Source organism: Rutidosis leptorrhynchoides, chromosome 10 (genome assembly GCF_046630445.1).
Source record: "Rutidosis leptorrhynchoides isolate AG116_Rl617_1_P2 chromosome 10, CSIRO_AGI_Rlap_v1, whole genome shotgun sequence".
Lineage (NCBI taxonomy): Eukaryota > Viridiplantae > Streptophyta > Magnoliopsida > Asterales > Asteraceae > Rutidosis > Rutidosis leptorrhynchoides.
In genome coordinates, this window is record NC_092342.1 from 69,262,514 (window position 1) to 69,278,866 (window position 16,353).

The window sequence follows — 16,353 nt, forward strand, 5'->3', positions numbered from 1 at the left end:
ATGCTCTTATCCATCCCATTCATGTTGTAATTAATTACAAATTGATCAAACCTCTTTGATAGGGAGTTAAGGATAAGATCGGTGGCTAACTCATTAGATATGTTAAGGTTGAGACGGTTAGCACGATCGATAAGGCTTTTCATCTTAAGTACATAAGATGAAACCGATTGGGATTCGTCCATACGACAAGCATGAAGCGCCCGAACCGTTTCGAAACGCTCAACACGTGCTTGTTGGAGAAACATCTCCTTCAATTGTGTTATCATGTCGTAAGCGCTATGATGCTCGAAATCCTTTTGGAGTTCGGGTATCATAGTCCCAAGCATTAAGCATGAGACTTGAAGGGAGTCGTGGCAATACTTATCGTAAGAGGCCATTGCCTCCACATCACTCTCATCCGGTTGGTCGGGAATGGGGTCCTCAAGCACATACATTTTATCCTCTTGTTTGAGGACAATCCGAAGATTGCGGAACCAATCCATAAAATTTGTATGGTTGAGTTTGTCTTTCTCGAGGAGAGACCGTAACGATAGGTTGTTAAAGTTAAGTGGTGCGTTGTTCATGTTGTTGTTGTTATTAGCGGCCATCTACAAAATTCAACAAAGTTCTTTTAAGTATCGATTTGGATTTAATAAACAATACCCTTTTAATTTGTTTTATTAAATATTAGAATCCAACGGTAAATCAAATTTCGGTTAGGTGACCTTTATCCCGTCATTTGATTTAGCTAGGTAGTCATAATGACAATTGCAATCCTTTTGCAACTTCTAAGTTATGGGATCATGCAATCCTTTTGCATGGCATATTAATCCCATCAACGCCTATTTGTTCCTCATGCTTCGGTGACCCTAAGTTCATGATTCCCAAATCAAGTCGTCCTACTTGTGTAGACATGTAGACTTAACATACAAGTGGTTAGGTGACCTTTATCCCACAAGCATGCAAAGTGTACTTTATTCATATTAGTTCACTCATGACGGTTAGGTGACCTTTATCCCATCATGAGATTCCTAATATGTCTAAGTGTTTCCACAAAAGGATGGCGTTTAACTTGTTTATCTTGTATTAGTAAAGGGATTTTAGGTTTTCTACATTCTAGTTTAGAAAACAAAGTGCTATACACCAACATGCATTTGGTGTGTAGTATGTTTATGAAAAACCCATTTTCATGTGCCTTTTAGTAACCAATTACTAGTTTTAACCATTTCATTACCTTTTTAAATAAACCATTTTATTCAAGTCTAATAACCAATTATTAGTGTCATTTTGTTATGTTTTATTATAACCATTTTATAATGTATTATGCAAGTGTAATCATGTGATGATCTTGTAGCAACCAAACATACAAACATACACAAACATGCATAGCAAAGTGTTCACAATCAAGAGCCATTTTGGTAGACATTTGTTTAGCCAATAAACAAATGTCACCTAAGGGGTTAAACCAAAGTAAGAGATTTTACCAAAATCTCCCACTTAATCTTGTAATCTTCAAAACTTCATCTTGTAATCTTCTTCATGAATCTTCACTTTCATTTTACAAAATCATATCCTAATACAATTTTTCTAGAAAATGAAATAACAACCTATTCTATTTTACAAACCAAAATAGAACAAATTACATACAAAATACAAGATTAATTACAACTTTTACAAACCAAAATTACAAAATAATTACAAGCCATATGAATGAATATTACACCCATGAATAATCACCAAATCAATCAACCAAACAAACACATGGCCTAGGCTCGATTGTGAACAACAACATAACATCAAACATGGCCAAAACTTGAAATCCCAAACCCATTTTTGGGACCAAATATTTCGGCCATCACCATACACCCACCAAAACTCAATATTTTTACATTCTACTTTCATGCATGTTGGTAGATTGTAAAGAAAGTGAGTTTACTAGCCAAAAACAAGAAGCATATTAACAAGACTTTGGCTCTAGATACCATTGATGGATTTCAATACATAAACAAAGTCACAAACCCATTTTGTTACATATAAATTCGTGTGTATATGTATATATAAAGCGGAAGCAATTTCAAGTTTATGCATGTAAAGTTTAACCCTTTTAAATTTGAAATCCATTAAAGATCTAGTCTTGAAAATACACTTAAATGTAAATAGAGCTAGTTAGATGTTTATACCTACTCCAAAATGGAGGTGAAGAACTAGGATGAAGAAGATGATGTAGATGAAGAAAACTTCTAACTTGAAGCCTCAAATCTTTGATACCCACAAGCAATAATCAACACCCAAGACTTGGTTAGGATTTTAGACACTTAATTACTTGCAAAAATCAACCAAGAATCCCTTGAAGAAGCTCCAAAATTTCGGCCAAAAAGGGGAGGAGAAAGGAGAGGAAATTGCAAGTATTATTTTCAAAATGCTAGAGTCAAAGAGTGTGTTAAAAATTTTACCAATGCATGTGTATTAGTCATAATTATATGGAGTAATCAAGGAAGGGTGGTTGGCACCTAGGAGCCTTCAAAAAAATGGCCCCCCACCCCTTCCATTTATTTTATATTTTATTACATATTTATAAAACATACATGCATTTAGTTGTAAGTATTTTATTTTATAAGCCTTTTATAAAATAAAATGCAACACACATATGTTACATACACTTTATATTATTTATAACCTATATAAATAATATACAACATGTAGTAACTTATAATTATCCAAATAATTATATCTAGCATTTATTTTAGAAAACCAATTTCTAAAATTCAAGTGTCGTGTATTTGCTTTAATGATCCGATTGTCAAAACAAATACATAAAGTGTTGATAGCTTGTTATTGGGTATGACCCGACTTGGATCACAACATGTAAGCCACATTAATTTATTATGTCTCTCGGGCACAAGAAAATCCTTCAAACCCGACATTTATTAAGTAAAAGGGATTCTCATTTACCCATCAGAAAACCCAATAATCCAACATTTAGCAAGTAAATTGAAACTCATCAATTATGAGTCTGGATTTGAGACATTGTTCTTTAACCGTGTTTAGAGGTGGATTTGCAGAGCCCAAACTCAACCCGATGACATCACTATCTTACCCTCTTCATGGGTTAAGAACGCCAACTATGAAACATTACAATCAGCCAATCATATTGCATGTTAAGGAGTACAATTTAACCTAGCATAAATAAAGAAATACAAATAGAAGGAAACAGATGAAATAAAGGGAGTGGTGACCCATGTCACTTGACATGTCAGGCGTGATTTGCTGAGTCAGAAAAAGTGGGGAGTTGTGACATATGTCAGTTAGTGTGTTAGTTAGTGTGTTAAAATAATATTTTATTATATTTAATAATTTATTCATTTGAAAAAAAAAACAAAAATAAAAAAGGGGTAACATTCACGTCGCCTATGCGGCTGACCGAAGGGGGACGGCACCAAGTGACGGAAGTGGGGAGTGGCTATTTAGGTGACTAGGTGTTCGACGTGGGGGAGACGGTACTCCAATCCCACAGCTCTAATGAATAGCAAAGTGTTCCAAATCATTATCTGGTCCACCAAAACTAATTAAATAAAATAATTAAAATTTTCAATTCTACCCCTACCTGTTAAATAAAATATAAAATTTCATTCATCGTCTCTGAACTTTGACTCCTTGCCCTTTTTTTTTTTTTTTTGCATCCCTCATTTCTTTCTGTCAATTTTACATCTCTCGTCCCTAAAAAGGACGGGATGTAGAATTGTGATAGGGACGAGAGATGCACAAAAAAAAAAAAAAAAGAACGAGTAGTCAAATTTGATGTAAAGTTCAGTAATGAAATTTTGTCTAAACAAAACTATGAACAACTATAAAATCAACCAAGCAGATGGTAAAAAATTACAAGTCAAGCTTTTAAAAAAAAAAAAAAAAAAATTACAAGTCAAATAAACTATGAAAAAGATCCAAGTTTGGTGTTGTAGGTGAAATTAAATGCGAAGATAAATTTGTAGGACTTGGCATAAAATTATTAGCTTCCATAATACTATTATAAAAATTTCTACCATTACTATGTAACACTGGACTTAAATCATGAAAAAAATCATTTTGTACGGGTGAGAAAAAATTAGGTGGAATCGGCGGTAATAATCCCGGCGCCGGAGATAATATTCCGGGAGGAAGGTAACCCATTTCAATACCATCATTATCCGTCGCAAAATCACCCGTTACTGTTATTGGTTGTTGTGGATGTAGTAGTTGTCTTCTGCCGTCCGGCGACTTAACGGCGTTTTCTATTGAAGCAAATCTTACCGCCGGCGATACAGCACCGCCGTCATCTTGAAAAGCTGAATAAGATGAGCCTATCGGAGATGAAGAAGCATTTGGGCCGGTCAAACGTTGGACTAAATTCATGAATTCATTTGGGTTTGTATGGATTATTTTTGGTGAAACTGTGTAGATGATTACTGGTGGACGGTGTTGTTGTTGTTGTGGTGGTTGGTGGTGGTGTTGTAGTGGTTGGTGGTGGTGTGGTGGTGTTGGTGGTTTTTTAATTTTGTGAGAGTCTTTGTGGACTTTGAGTGGTGCCGGACGGGGACCTTGGAGTGACCGAGGAGACTTGCCGGAGGGGAAATCCGTCGAGTCCATGGTGGATTGCGGTAGTTGTGTGAAAGAGATCAAGAATTATAAGATTTGGGGAAAAAGTGGTGACAGAGGAGACTGAACTCGCTTTATTTTGGTTGACTGAGTGTAAATTTGTAGTTGTTATATTTAATTTTTTGTTGACAAAAAAGGAAATTTCTACGTACTTGTTGTGTAAATTGTAAAATTTATATTTAACGAGCTACTCGATTGATCGCGGACTGCGAATATATTTGATCCACCGTAGTCGAATTGTCACTAGTCGAAAATATAAATATCCATTTTTTTAAAAATCATTACTTTTACTTAAAAAAAATCATTACTTTTACATTGTACATTTTGTTTAGTTCACAGTTTAACTCCTTATTTTTTTATTTTGCTATTTTTTGTCTCACGACAGTTTGCTGCAAAAAATCGTTTACAATATATTTCAGATATTAAATATTTATTTTAACAATTTATAATTACAATATTAATATCAATGATTGTCACAAATACGTATATAGTTTCCCATGTGTCCTATTATTTTAACACATGGTTAGTTTTCACCTATTCACACTTTTCTAGTGAATGATTGCCCTTAAGTGGTCTTGTGTGGTGTTGATTGAATGGTGGTAGATTATTAGATTGTTTGATTGTAACCATGTGTCCTACTAGTCGAGGTCATTGTATTTTGAATCGAGTTGTAAGATATTTTAGGAATTGTTGATCGTGGAGTCTAGAAATTATTATTTAGGGATGTTATAATACTAGCTTCTTGCTAGTCTTATTTATATTAATAAATTATTGCCTTTCAAAAAAAAAAAAAAAAAAAAATATAGTTTCCCATTATGCTATTTTTCTCACAGTGAAGCTAAGTTAAAAACGATCTAATTAAACTGCTAGTATATATAAGTTGATATATACTACATGAAAAATAAAAAAGATCAAAAATTATTTTAATTGTATTTCTTTTTAAGATGTATCAAATTAATTATCATAAATAGTTAGCACATAACCCTTAAGTAAAAATGGTATATAAGAAAATATTTAATAACAATATTACTAAAATAAAAATAAAGATTGAAAAAAAAAAGTTAGAAACATGAAAGCAAATTAGATTCAACCACTATCTCAATTCTTAAAAATATACATATATTATCAAATGGTTATATAACACGAAATTCAAAAAGCGGTTAGACATAGTCAAACGACCATAATCTGGTCTCTTTTAGTATATTATGTTTTTTTATAATCGGAGAAACTGTCTTATGAACGACGAGTACATTGACTTTCCTATAGAAGGTAAAATCTCGAGTAATCAAGCTCTCCGAGCGCAAGACCTGGTACTGATTGAATTGCGCATTATGCGCATGCTCTAATCACACTCATTTTTTGTACAATTTGGCATAGCCATGAACTGAACCAGAGTGGTATGCGTTATTGGGCAACTTGATTAGTATATTATGTTATATGTTAATGTTAATAACACCATCTGATTAATACGGAATACTATTTAAGATTACGAATAGAAAAAATTCTGAACTATACAGTCACCTATATTTGATTTTAATCATTGTACTTTAGCCTGATTTCATACATTCAACTTCCTAAATTTGTGCTCAAAATAACACCCTGAATTCTTCCCTCTAATATAATATAGTAATATGTATTTTTTAAAATAAAACTTGTATAATTTTAGTGCAATAGGTTAATTGTTCAAAAGCAAAGAAACTCTACATCTGAGACAAATATGTTACTGAGTTACTCCATAAAACATCTCGAACACCAAGAGAACAACTTGTGCTAATAAATTAAATATTCTGAAATAAATATAAAATGGAATGGAACTAGGCATCATCATCGAGGTTGTGTTACTAATGAATATTTTCAAACATACCGAAAATATCTATACCTAATAGACCTCCACTATTTGCTCTTGAAGACGAATGTGGATGATCAATGAGTGCAATGAGCGCTGCAACTAGACCAGCGTTACTTGAAATGGTTGGTTCAGTGAACCATGGCTTATTTCTATCATCTATGAACATGTCATTTCGGTCAGGTCCTCGTACCATGGCTCCCAATAGCGCGTTGGGATTTGATTTTTTAGAGCTTAACCATTTAGTCCCTTCGGCACACGAGTGCCATTGATTATCCCATGGGATCGATGCGGCTCTATGGCAGACTTGCTTTGGGTAGTTGTTTCCAAATCCAACCACATAGCTCATTTTCTTTGGATTGTCTCCGAGTATGTAATTTACCTAAAAAAAAATTAGTCAAAAAAATTGATGGTTTAATAGAGATGGAATCACCAAAGAAACTTTAGTAACAAAGAGGGTAAAGGGATACGGTTTTTCTATTCAGGTCATCCGGGGAATCGAGAGAGTGTTTTTATTCAGATGTACGCAGCCTAACCAGGTTATTTCGTGATCGTTTCGACCCATTACAAAGACACTTTGGAAGAAAGAGGGTAAATACATAAGATTTTCCTATTCAGACTAACTACTAACTGGAGAGGATTATGTACATGACATAAATGGGTTATCTCGTGACCGTTTTTGACCCATAACACATAACAAGGATATATATACTTTGGAATAAAGAGGGTAAAATAATAATTTTTTCCTGGTCAGGCTACCCGGGCCGTTTCTGACTCATTCCTCCGACCACCTAAAGATACGCTGCTAGTGAGGTTTGACCCTAAGACCTCTTGTAAGTATACCCAGGAACCAACAACCACTGGGCTAACAATATGTAGCATATGATTGTTGTAATAATATACCTTGAATGAAAGTATGTTTGTTGTAAACTTGCCTGAGACATGGAGAAACTTTGCAAATCATCAACTGTAAAACTTGTTCCATTAATGCAACTACTACCAGACCTTTGCAGAAGAGCAAGATAGTCGCTATATAGTTTGCTAAGAAAAGATGATGTGGCCGCATACTCGAGGGGTGCATCATGATCCGGTTTTAAGAGTATCAATCCACCTGTATGTATCCAACTTTATGGTAACTGTAATACTACAATTTATACATTATTTGTATGATTCAACTTAAAAGTACCTTGTGTTCTCTGTGTCGTAGTAGCCATATATGAACACATGAGTGAGTCGACTTTGTTTGATGACAATATGAAGGATTCTTCATATGGGAAACCAAGATCAAGGAAGAATCTAAGCCTTGTTAACAAAACCTGTACATAATTTGAGTGGTCAAACTACTAAAATTTGGGTCCAAATGAAACATTACTAGTTACAAGATTTATATTAAAGGATATCAAATTTTAATCAGCAGGATATAATTTAATTATTAGTCAGATGTACAAGCTTAATCAGGTTATTTTGTGACCGTTTATAATCCTTTTCTCTGCCAAAAAATTTAACAATGACAATTACTCCGTTTCTAACCCTTTTTCTACCAAAAAATTAATAGTATTCGTTATTTTAGTAAAAAAAAAAAAAACATACGGTGTTAGCAGTGAACTTGTTATTCCAATAGAAAATTCCTTTATCAGCTGATAATTCTTCTTTTTCGGCCAATTCATATTTTTCGGTAGCATAGCTAAGATAACTCGTATTCCCTGTCGCGAAAAACAACCAAGTCCCTCTGTTATTTAAGAGAATTAAAAAGCTGTAATTGTATTGATCAGTTTATATTGATGAACTTGAATTGATACAAGCTTGAAAATTAATTTCTTTACAATGAAATGCTCAACTATTTATACAACAAAGGAGTAACAGCTAATTGGTCCTAAAGAGCCGTTGGGAGTTATAGCCGTTGATGGCTTTTATTTTATTTTCTAACAGAATAAAGGAACTAGCCGTTAGACATATCTTGGTCAACTCTAATCAACTCTTTAAAGGAAATGATGAATTGATAACAATTCTGATCCTTTTATTTCAACACTCCCCCTCAAGTTGAATAGTGGGATCTCCGAAATTCAACTTGACTAATACTTCTTTAAATAGTCTTCCATTAACTGATTTGGTAAGGATGTCTGCGAGCTGGTCTTCTGATCTCACAAATGGTAGAGAGATGATTTCTGCTTCAAGCTTTTCCTTGATAAAATGTCTGTCGATTTCAACATGTTTTGTCCGATCATGTTGAACTGGGTTTTCTGAAATAGCAATGGCTGCTTCGTTATCGCAAAAAATCTGACTATTGTCTTCCGGTGGAAATCCGAATTCTGTTAGTAGCTTTCGGATCCATAACGCTTCTTGAACTCCTCGTGCTATCCCTCTGAACTCAGCTTCAGCACTTGAAAGAGCTACAACCTTTTGTTTTTTACTTTTCCATGTAACCAGGTTCCCGCCAACTGAGGTAAAATACCCTGATGTGGATTTTCTGTCTCCTTTTTCACCTCCCCAACTTGCATCTGTATATATTTGAGTTTTGAGGTGTCCGTTGTTTTTGAATACAACTCCATGTCCAGCTGTTCCTTTGAGGTATCTGATGATTCTCCACACAGCTTCCATGTGATGTACTTGAGGGTGATGCATAAATTGGCTGACAACTCCTACTGCATACGCTATATCTGGGCGAGTATGAGCAAGGTAGATCAGTTTTCCAACGATCCTTTGATATTGAACTTTATCTGCAAGTTCAACTCCTTCTTCAATAAACAACTTCTGGTTTGGGATTGCAGGGGTCTCGGCTGGTTTGCAGTCGATCATTCCTGTTTCAGCAAGTAAATCAAGCACATATTTCTTTTGACATATAAATATTCCTTGTTGAGATCGTAAAACTTCAATCCCTAAGAAGTATTTTAGTCTTCCCAAATCTTTCATTTCAAATTCGTTTGATAAATTTGTTTTTAATTTAAAAAATTCATCTCTGTCATTTCCTGTAATTATCATGTCATCAACATAAATAATCAAGCAAGTTATCATTTTGTTTCTTTGTTTTAAAAATAAAGTGTGGTCTGAATTACTCTGTTTATAGCCATATTTTTTCATTGCTAAGGTAAATTTTCCAAACCAAGCCCGAGGGGATTGCTTAAGCCCATATAAAGATTTTTTAAGGCGACAAACTTCCCTATTTTTGAAGTTTTCTGTGAATCCTGGTGGAGCTTTCATATAGACCTCTTCCTTGAGCTCGCCGTGTAGAAAAGCATTTTTCACATCAAACTGGTGAAGAGGCCATCCTTTATTTGCGGCAACAGAGAAGAGAACTCTAATGGTGTCAATTTTAGCCACCGGTGAGAAAGTCTCGGAATAGTCTATCCCATAAGTCTGAGTATATCCCTTGGCAACTAGCCGAGCTTTGTATCTGTCAATTGTGCCATCTGGTTTGTGTTTTATTGTAAACACCCATCGACATCCTACTGGCTTCTTCTCTTTGGGAAGAATACATTTTTCCCATGTATCACTTTTCTTGAAAGCTTCCATTTCAACTTCCATTGCCTTTCTCCATTTTTTTGATTTCAGCGCTTGTTCTATGGTAGTTGGTATTTCTTCAGAGTATATCGCGGAATTGAATTTCTTTGCTTCTTCTGATAAATTTCCGTTGGCAATATTCGCCATTGGATATCTCGATCTAAGAGCTTCTTTCTCGGGATCATATCTTTTAGGTGGAACTCCCCGGTTAGCTCTTGGAGGAAGTACATAACCTTCATTTGATTCATTTTGACTTGCAACAGGTTTCACTGGAATCTGTTGAGTTGATTCGTGATTTGAACTTTGCAGTTCGTCGGGAGTTGATTCACTTTGATTTGAACTTTGCGGTTGATAATGCTAAAAACGAACATATATTTCATAGCATTATTCCTCAAGAAAGACAAGCTTTTAGTTGCAATTGTTCTATTTACAAGTGATATTCGTTTGTATAATAAAAGGTGAAGACAAAAGACAGATTCGACGAATTGAAGACGCAAACGACCAAAAAGCTCAAAAGTACAAAAAACAATCAAAAAGGTTCCAATTATTGATAAGAAACGTCTCGAAATCACAAGAGTACAAGATTCAAAACGCAAAGTACAAGATATTAAATTGTACGCGAGGACGTTCGAAAATCCGGAACCGGGACCAGAGTCAACTCTTAACGCTCGACGCAACGGACTAAAAATTACAAGTTAACTATGTATATAAATATAATATAATATATAATTAATTATATTAATTATATATATATTATATATATATATATTAAAAAACCGTCGGCAGAGAAAACTCCAAGGACTGAGCTGTAAAATTAACCTCCGCGACTCGCGGAGTTTGAAGGGGATTTTGCCGCGAGTCGCGGAGCCCCAAATTTCAACTCTGGCTATAAAGCAAACCGAATTCTGATCAAAATTTCATATTCTATTTTCTCTCTTCTCTCAATATATACGATATATATATATATAATTTATATTTTAATTTTAATTTTAATTATAATTCTAATAATAAGGGTATGTTAGCGAATGTTGTAAGGGTGTAAGTCGAAATTCTGTCCGTGTAACGCTACGCTATTTTTAATCATTGTAAGTTATGTTCAACCTTTTTATATTAATGTCTCGTAGCTAAGTTATTATTATGCTTATTTAAAACGAAGTAATCATGATGTTGGGCTAATTACTAAAATTGGGTAATTGGGTTTTGTACCATAATTGGGGTTTGGACAAAAAAACGACACTTGTGGAAATTAGACTATGGGCTATTAATGGGCTTTATATTTGTTTAATTAAATGAAAGTTTGTTAATGTTAATATAAAGATTTACAATTGGGCGTCCCTATAAATTACCATATACACTCGATCGGACACGATGGGCGGGGTATTTATATGTACGAATAATCGTTCATTTAACCGGACACGGGAATGGATTAATAGCCACTAGAATAATTAAAACAGGGGTGAAATTACATTCAAGGGTAATTGGTGTAATTGTTAACAAAGTAGTAAAACCTTGGTTTACACGCAGTCGATAACCTGGTGTATTCATTAAACAAAGTATTAAAACCTTGTTACAATTCGAATCCCCAATTAGTTGGAATATTTAACTTCGGGTATAAGAATAATTTGATGAGGACACTCGCACTTTATATTTATGACTGATGGACTGTTATGGACAAAAACCAGACGGACATATTAAATAATCCAGGACAAAGGACAATTAACCCATGGGCATAAAACTAAAATCAACACGTCAAACATCATGATTACGGAAGTTTAAATAAGCATAATTCTTTTATTTCATATTTAATTTCCTTTATTTTATATTTAATTGCACTTCTAATTATCGCACTTTTATTTATTGTTATTTAATCGCACTTTTAATTATCGTACTCTTTAATTATCGCAAGTTTATTTTATCGCACTTTTATTATTCGCAATTTCATTATCGTTATTTACTTTACGCTTTAATTTAAGTCTTGTATTTATTTTATATTTTACATTAGGTTTTAACTGCGACTAAAGTCTTAAAATCGACAAACCGGTCATTAAACGGTAAAAACCCCCCTTTTATAATAATAATATTACTTATATATATATTTGTATTTTTAATAAAAGTAAACTAATATAGCGTTGAGCTTTGTTTAAAGATTTCCCTGTGAAACGAACCGGACTTACTAAAAACTACACTACTGTACGATTAGGTACACTGCCTATAAGTGTTGTAGCAAGGTTTAAGTATATCCATTCTATAAATAAATAAATATCTTGTGTAAAATTGTATCGTATTTAATAGTATTTTCCTAGTAAAATATAATCTATTTTATATACACCTCGCAGAACATCAAGTATTTTTGGCGCCGCTGCCGGGGACTATCTTAAAAGCCGGAAGCGCAACGCTAATATATAAAAAAAAAAAAAGATTTTTAGTTACTTTTATTAAAAGTCGTTTTTGTAAAAATACGTTTTAAAAATTCGAAAATATAAAAAGAAAAAACAAAAATATAAGTATTTTTAAGATTTTGTTAAATATTTAAGTTTTATAAGTTTCTTTATTTTTATTTTAGTTTATAAAAATATAAGTTTAATTTTAATATCTTTTATTTATATAAAAATTAAAAACAGAAAATAAAATAAATAAATAAATAAAGAAAAACGTGTTGAAGATAAAACCTGTCAGCTGAAATTCTGAACCCCGCGACTCGCGGGGTTTTCTTTATAAATCACCGCAACTCGCGGAGCTTCTCTGACACGCGAACAGAAACCCTAAACCTGCATTAATTACGGGTTTTAATTAATTATTATTATTATTTAAACCTAATTATTATTATTATTATTATTATTAGTTTTATTTTTACTTTTACTTTTTATTTAATTTATGTATTTAGTATTAATTAGTTTTATTAAATTGTAAAATTAGTAGTTTTATTAAATAAATAATATAAAAATAATATTTTTATAAAAATTGTACTTTTTACAACTTTTTGTATATTTTTATATTTTGTCCCTTTTTAATCATTATAGCATAACTTTTGTATTTTTAGCTCATATTTAATTTTAAACTTAGTTTTTGCTATAGTTATTTTTACTCCTAGATTTTTAGGCTTTGCCGTAGAATTCCTTAAGTGCTTTTTCTTTAGACTAAGATTTAGGTGCTTTAGAATTTTGCGACGCCTTTTTAAGTTTTAGTTTCTTTTTAAGTTATTTCCATTTGGGATTTAGTTTTTCCTTGTAAGCTTTAATATTTTTAGACCTTTTACTATGTACCAATTATCATTCCAATTAGTAATTTCAATTTACGATTATAATTTTAAGTTAGTTGTAGTAATAAGGTTAGGTTAGTATTTTTAAGTTTTTATAAGTTTCTTTTATTTTTCCGTCACCTTTTATTTTTCAACCATTTTTTTCTTTTTCGACCTTTTTCGACGAACTCTTTTTCTCTCTTATTTCTCGTTATTCTAGTTTTAGGACTTAGAATTTTTTCTACTTCTTATCTAAATTTCTTAAAATTACGAAAATTTATTTTAAGTGGTTAAATTAATAGACATCAAAATTTTCTGGTTCGTAGTAATAGTTGGATTTGTACGTGGACCGGGTTATTGGAGCCAAACAGTCCTCAATTATATTGAGACCAAACGAATCCTGCCCCTCTGCTGCATCTTTTGGCTATTCGAAACGTGGGCAAAATCAGAAAAGTCTATTGATTGGATAACTTATTATAATTTTTCTTTCCTTTTTAAAAACTAATAGGATATTCAGTGAATGCACCGAGCAAGACGTTCATCACCTTTTGTACGTTCACCACCTGTAACTCGATCAAGACATCGTTTAACAAATATAACCGCCGTTGATTTTTCTTTAGAATCTTCATCCAGTCAACCAAGTACTTCAGTTCAAATTTCCGATAATCCATTTTTTGAACCCAACCTCACAATTGAGAATCCGGAGAATATTCAGGAACGGTTCGTAGATCCTGAACCACTAAACTTTCCTCCGGAACCACCAATCATTCAAACAGAGATTGTTGAGGAACGAACCATTAAATCAGAATCATCTAGTGATACCGATTCAACAAATTCAATTATGGAGAATCTGGAACCTTTAAGTATGGAAGACCGAATGAGAGCTAAACGCACTGGCCAAGGTCACGCAATTACTCATCCAGACATTAATGCGCCAGATTATGAAATCAAAGGACAAATTCTACACATGGTGACTAATCAATGCCAATTTAGTGGTGCGCCGAAGGAAGATTCAAATGAACATCTACGTACCTTTAATAGGATCTGCACACTATTTAAAATACGAGAAGTAGAGGATGAACAGATATATCTCATGTTATTTCCCTGGACTTTAAAGGGAGAAGCCAAAGATTGGTTGGAATCGTTACCTGAAGGGGCGATCGATACATGGGACGTTTTAATTGACAAATTTCTTAAACAATTCTTTCCTGCATCTAAAGCCGTAAGACTTCAAGCAGAAATTGTTACGTTCACACAAAAACCAAATGAAACTCTATATGAGGCGTGGACAAGATATGGAAAGTTATTAAGAGGATGTCCGCAACATGGTTTAGACACCTGTCAAATAGTACAAATATTCTACCAAGGATGCGACATCACTACAAGAAAAGACATAGATATAGCAGCTGGTGGTTCTATTATGAAGAAAACCGAAACTGATGCTTACAAAATTATTGATAATACTGCTTCCCACTCACATGAGTGGCACCAAGAAAAAGATATCATTAGATCATCTAAAGCAGCTAGAGCCGATTCTAGCCATGACTTAGATTCCATTTCCGCAAAAATAGATGCTGTGGAGAGACGAATGGAAAAGATGACTAAAGATATTCACTCAATACGAATTAGTTGTGAGCAGTGTGGAGGACCACATTTGACAAAAGATTGTCTCAGTATTGAATTAACAATGGAACAAAGAGAGAATATTTCATACATAAACCAAAGGCCTGGAAATAATTATCAGAATAATTATCAACCGCCAAGACCAATTTACAATCAAAACCAGAATTATAACCGAAATATTCCATACAACAACCAACAAGGTCCTAGCAATCAACAAGTATCCAATAATACTTACAATCAGCAAAGACCTAATTTTCAAAACAAACCACCACAACAAACCGATGATAAAAAACCAAATTTAGAAGATATGATGACGAAGCTAGTTGAAACTCAAACGCAGTTTTTCACATCTCAGAAACAAACCAATGAACAAAATGCTCAAGCATTTAGAAATCAACAAGCTTCTATTCAAAATCTGGAACAAGAAGTAAGTAACCTAGCAAGGTTAATAGGTGAAAGAAAACCGGGAAGTCTACCTAGCGATACAAATGCTAACCCCCGGAATGAAACAGCTAAAGCTATTACCACAAGAAGTGGTACAACACTTAAACCACCTGAAATACCTGTAACTTCTGATGAAACTATTCCTACTCCACAAGAACCACAACCTGATCAAGATAAGGAAAAAGAACCGGTAGTTGAAAAGGTTAATGAAGATAACACAGTTAAGGATAAACCTTATGTTAAACCATACCAACCACCACTTCCTTACCCGAGTAAAATGAAGAAAGAAAAACTTGAAGCCGAGCAATCCAAATTCTTGGATATGTTTAAACAGATAAATGTAAATCTTCCTTTCATTGATGTAATTTCAGGAATGCCTAGATATGCTAAATTCTTGAAAGATCTAATCTCAAATAGAAAGAAAATGGAAGAACTCTCGGCTGTCACTATGAATGCAAATTGTTCAGCAGTGCTGTTGAATAAGATACCAGAAAAATTATCTGATCCAGGAAGTTTCACAATTCCATGTTTTCTGGGTAGTCTTAGTTCAATAGAAGCATTGGCAGACTTAGGTGCTAGTATAAATCTAATGCCGTATTCACTATACGCTAAACTAGACCTTGGAGAATTGAAACCAACAAGAATAAGTATACAACTAGCCGACCGATCAATAAAATATCCTAGAGGGATAATGGAGAACATGCTAGTTAAAGTTGGTACTTTAGTATTTCCAGTAGATTTTGTTGTTTTGGACATGGAAGAAGATTCTCAAGTTCCTCTCATATTAGGAAGACCATTCTTAAACACGGCTAAAGCAATGATAGACATGTTCGGTAAGAAACTGACCCTAAGTATAGAGGATGAGAGTGTTACCTTTTCAGTTGATAGAGCAATGCAACAACCACAATCTGCAGATGATACATGTTATTATATTCAAACTATAGATGCACATGCAGAATTATTAGAAGAATTTCCAGAATTACAAGGGACAGGAGAATGTTCTTTAGGAGAAGGTAATGAACCAATTGATGAAGCTGAAATGTTAGCTACACTTATAGCTAATGGATATGAACCAACAACAGAAGAAATTCAA

The 16,353-nt window shown here is 33.4% G+C and overlaps 1 protein-coding gene and 1 pseudogene across 1 annotated transcript; both read right to left on the bottom strand.

Annotated features, from left to right (window-relative positions):
* Positions 1–3,891: 3,891 nt before the first annotated feature.
* Positions 3,892–4,706, bottom strand: LOC139873355 (protein MKS1-like). Its single transcript, XM_071861284.1, has one exon. The coding sequence runs from the start codon at positions 4,600–4,602 to the stop codon at positions 3,892–3,894; it is 711 nt and encodes a 236-aa protein (XP_071717385.1). The 5' UTR covers positions 4,603–4,706.
* A 1,746-nt stretch (positions 4,707–6,452) lies between these two features.
* Positions 6,453–16,353, bottom strand: part of LOC139870360 (endoglucanase 9-like) — a 34,826-nt pseudogene continuing 24,925 nt past the window's right edge.

Coding starts and splice junctions, on each gene's coding strand:
- LOC139873355 (XM_071861284.1), bottom strand. CDS start 4,602: ATGGACTCGACGGATTTCCCCTCCGGCAAGTCTCCTCGGTCACTCCAA.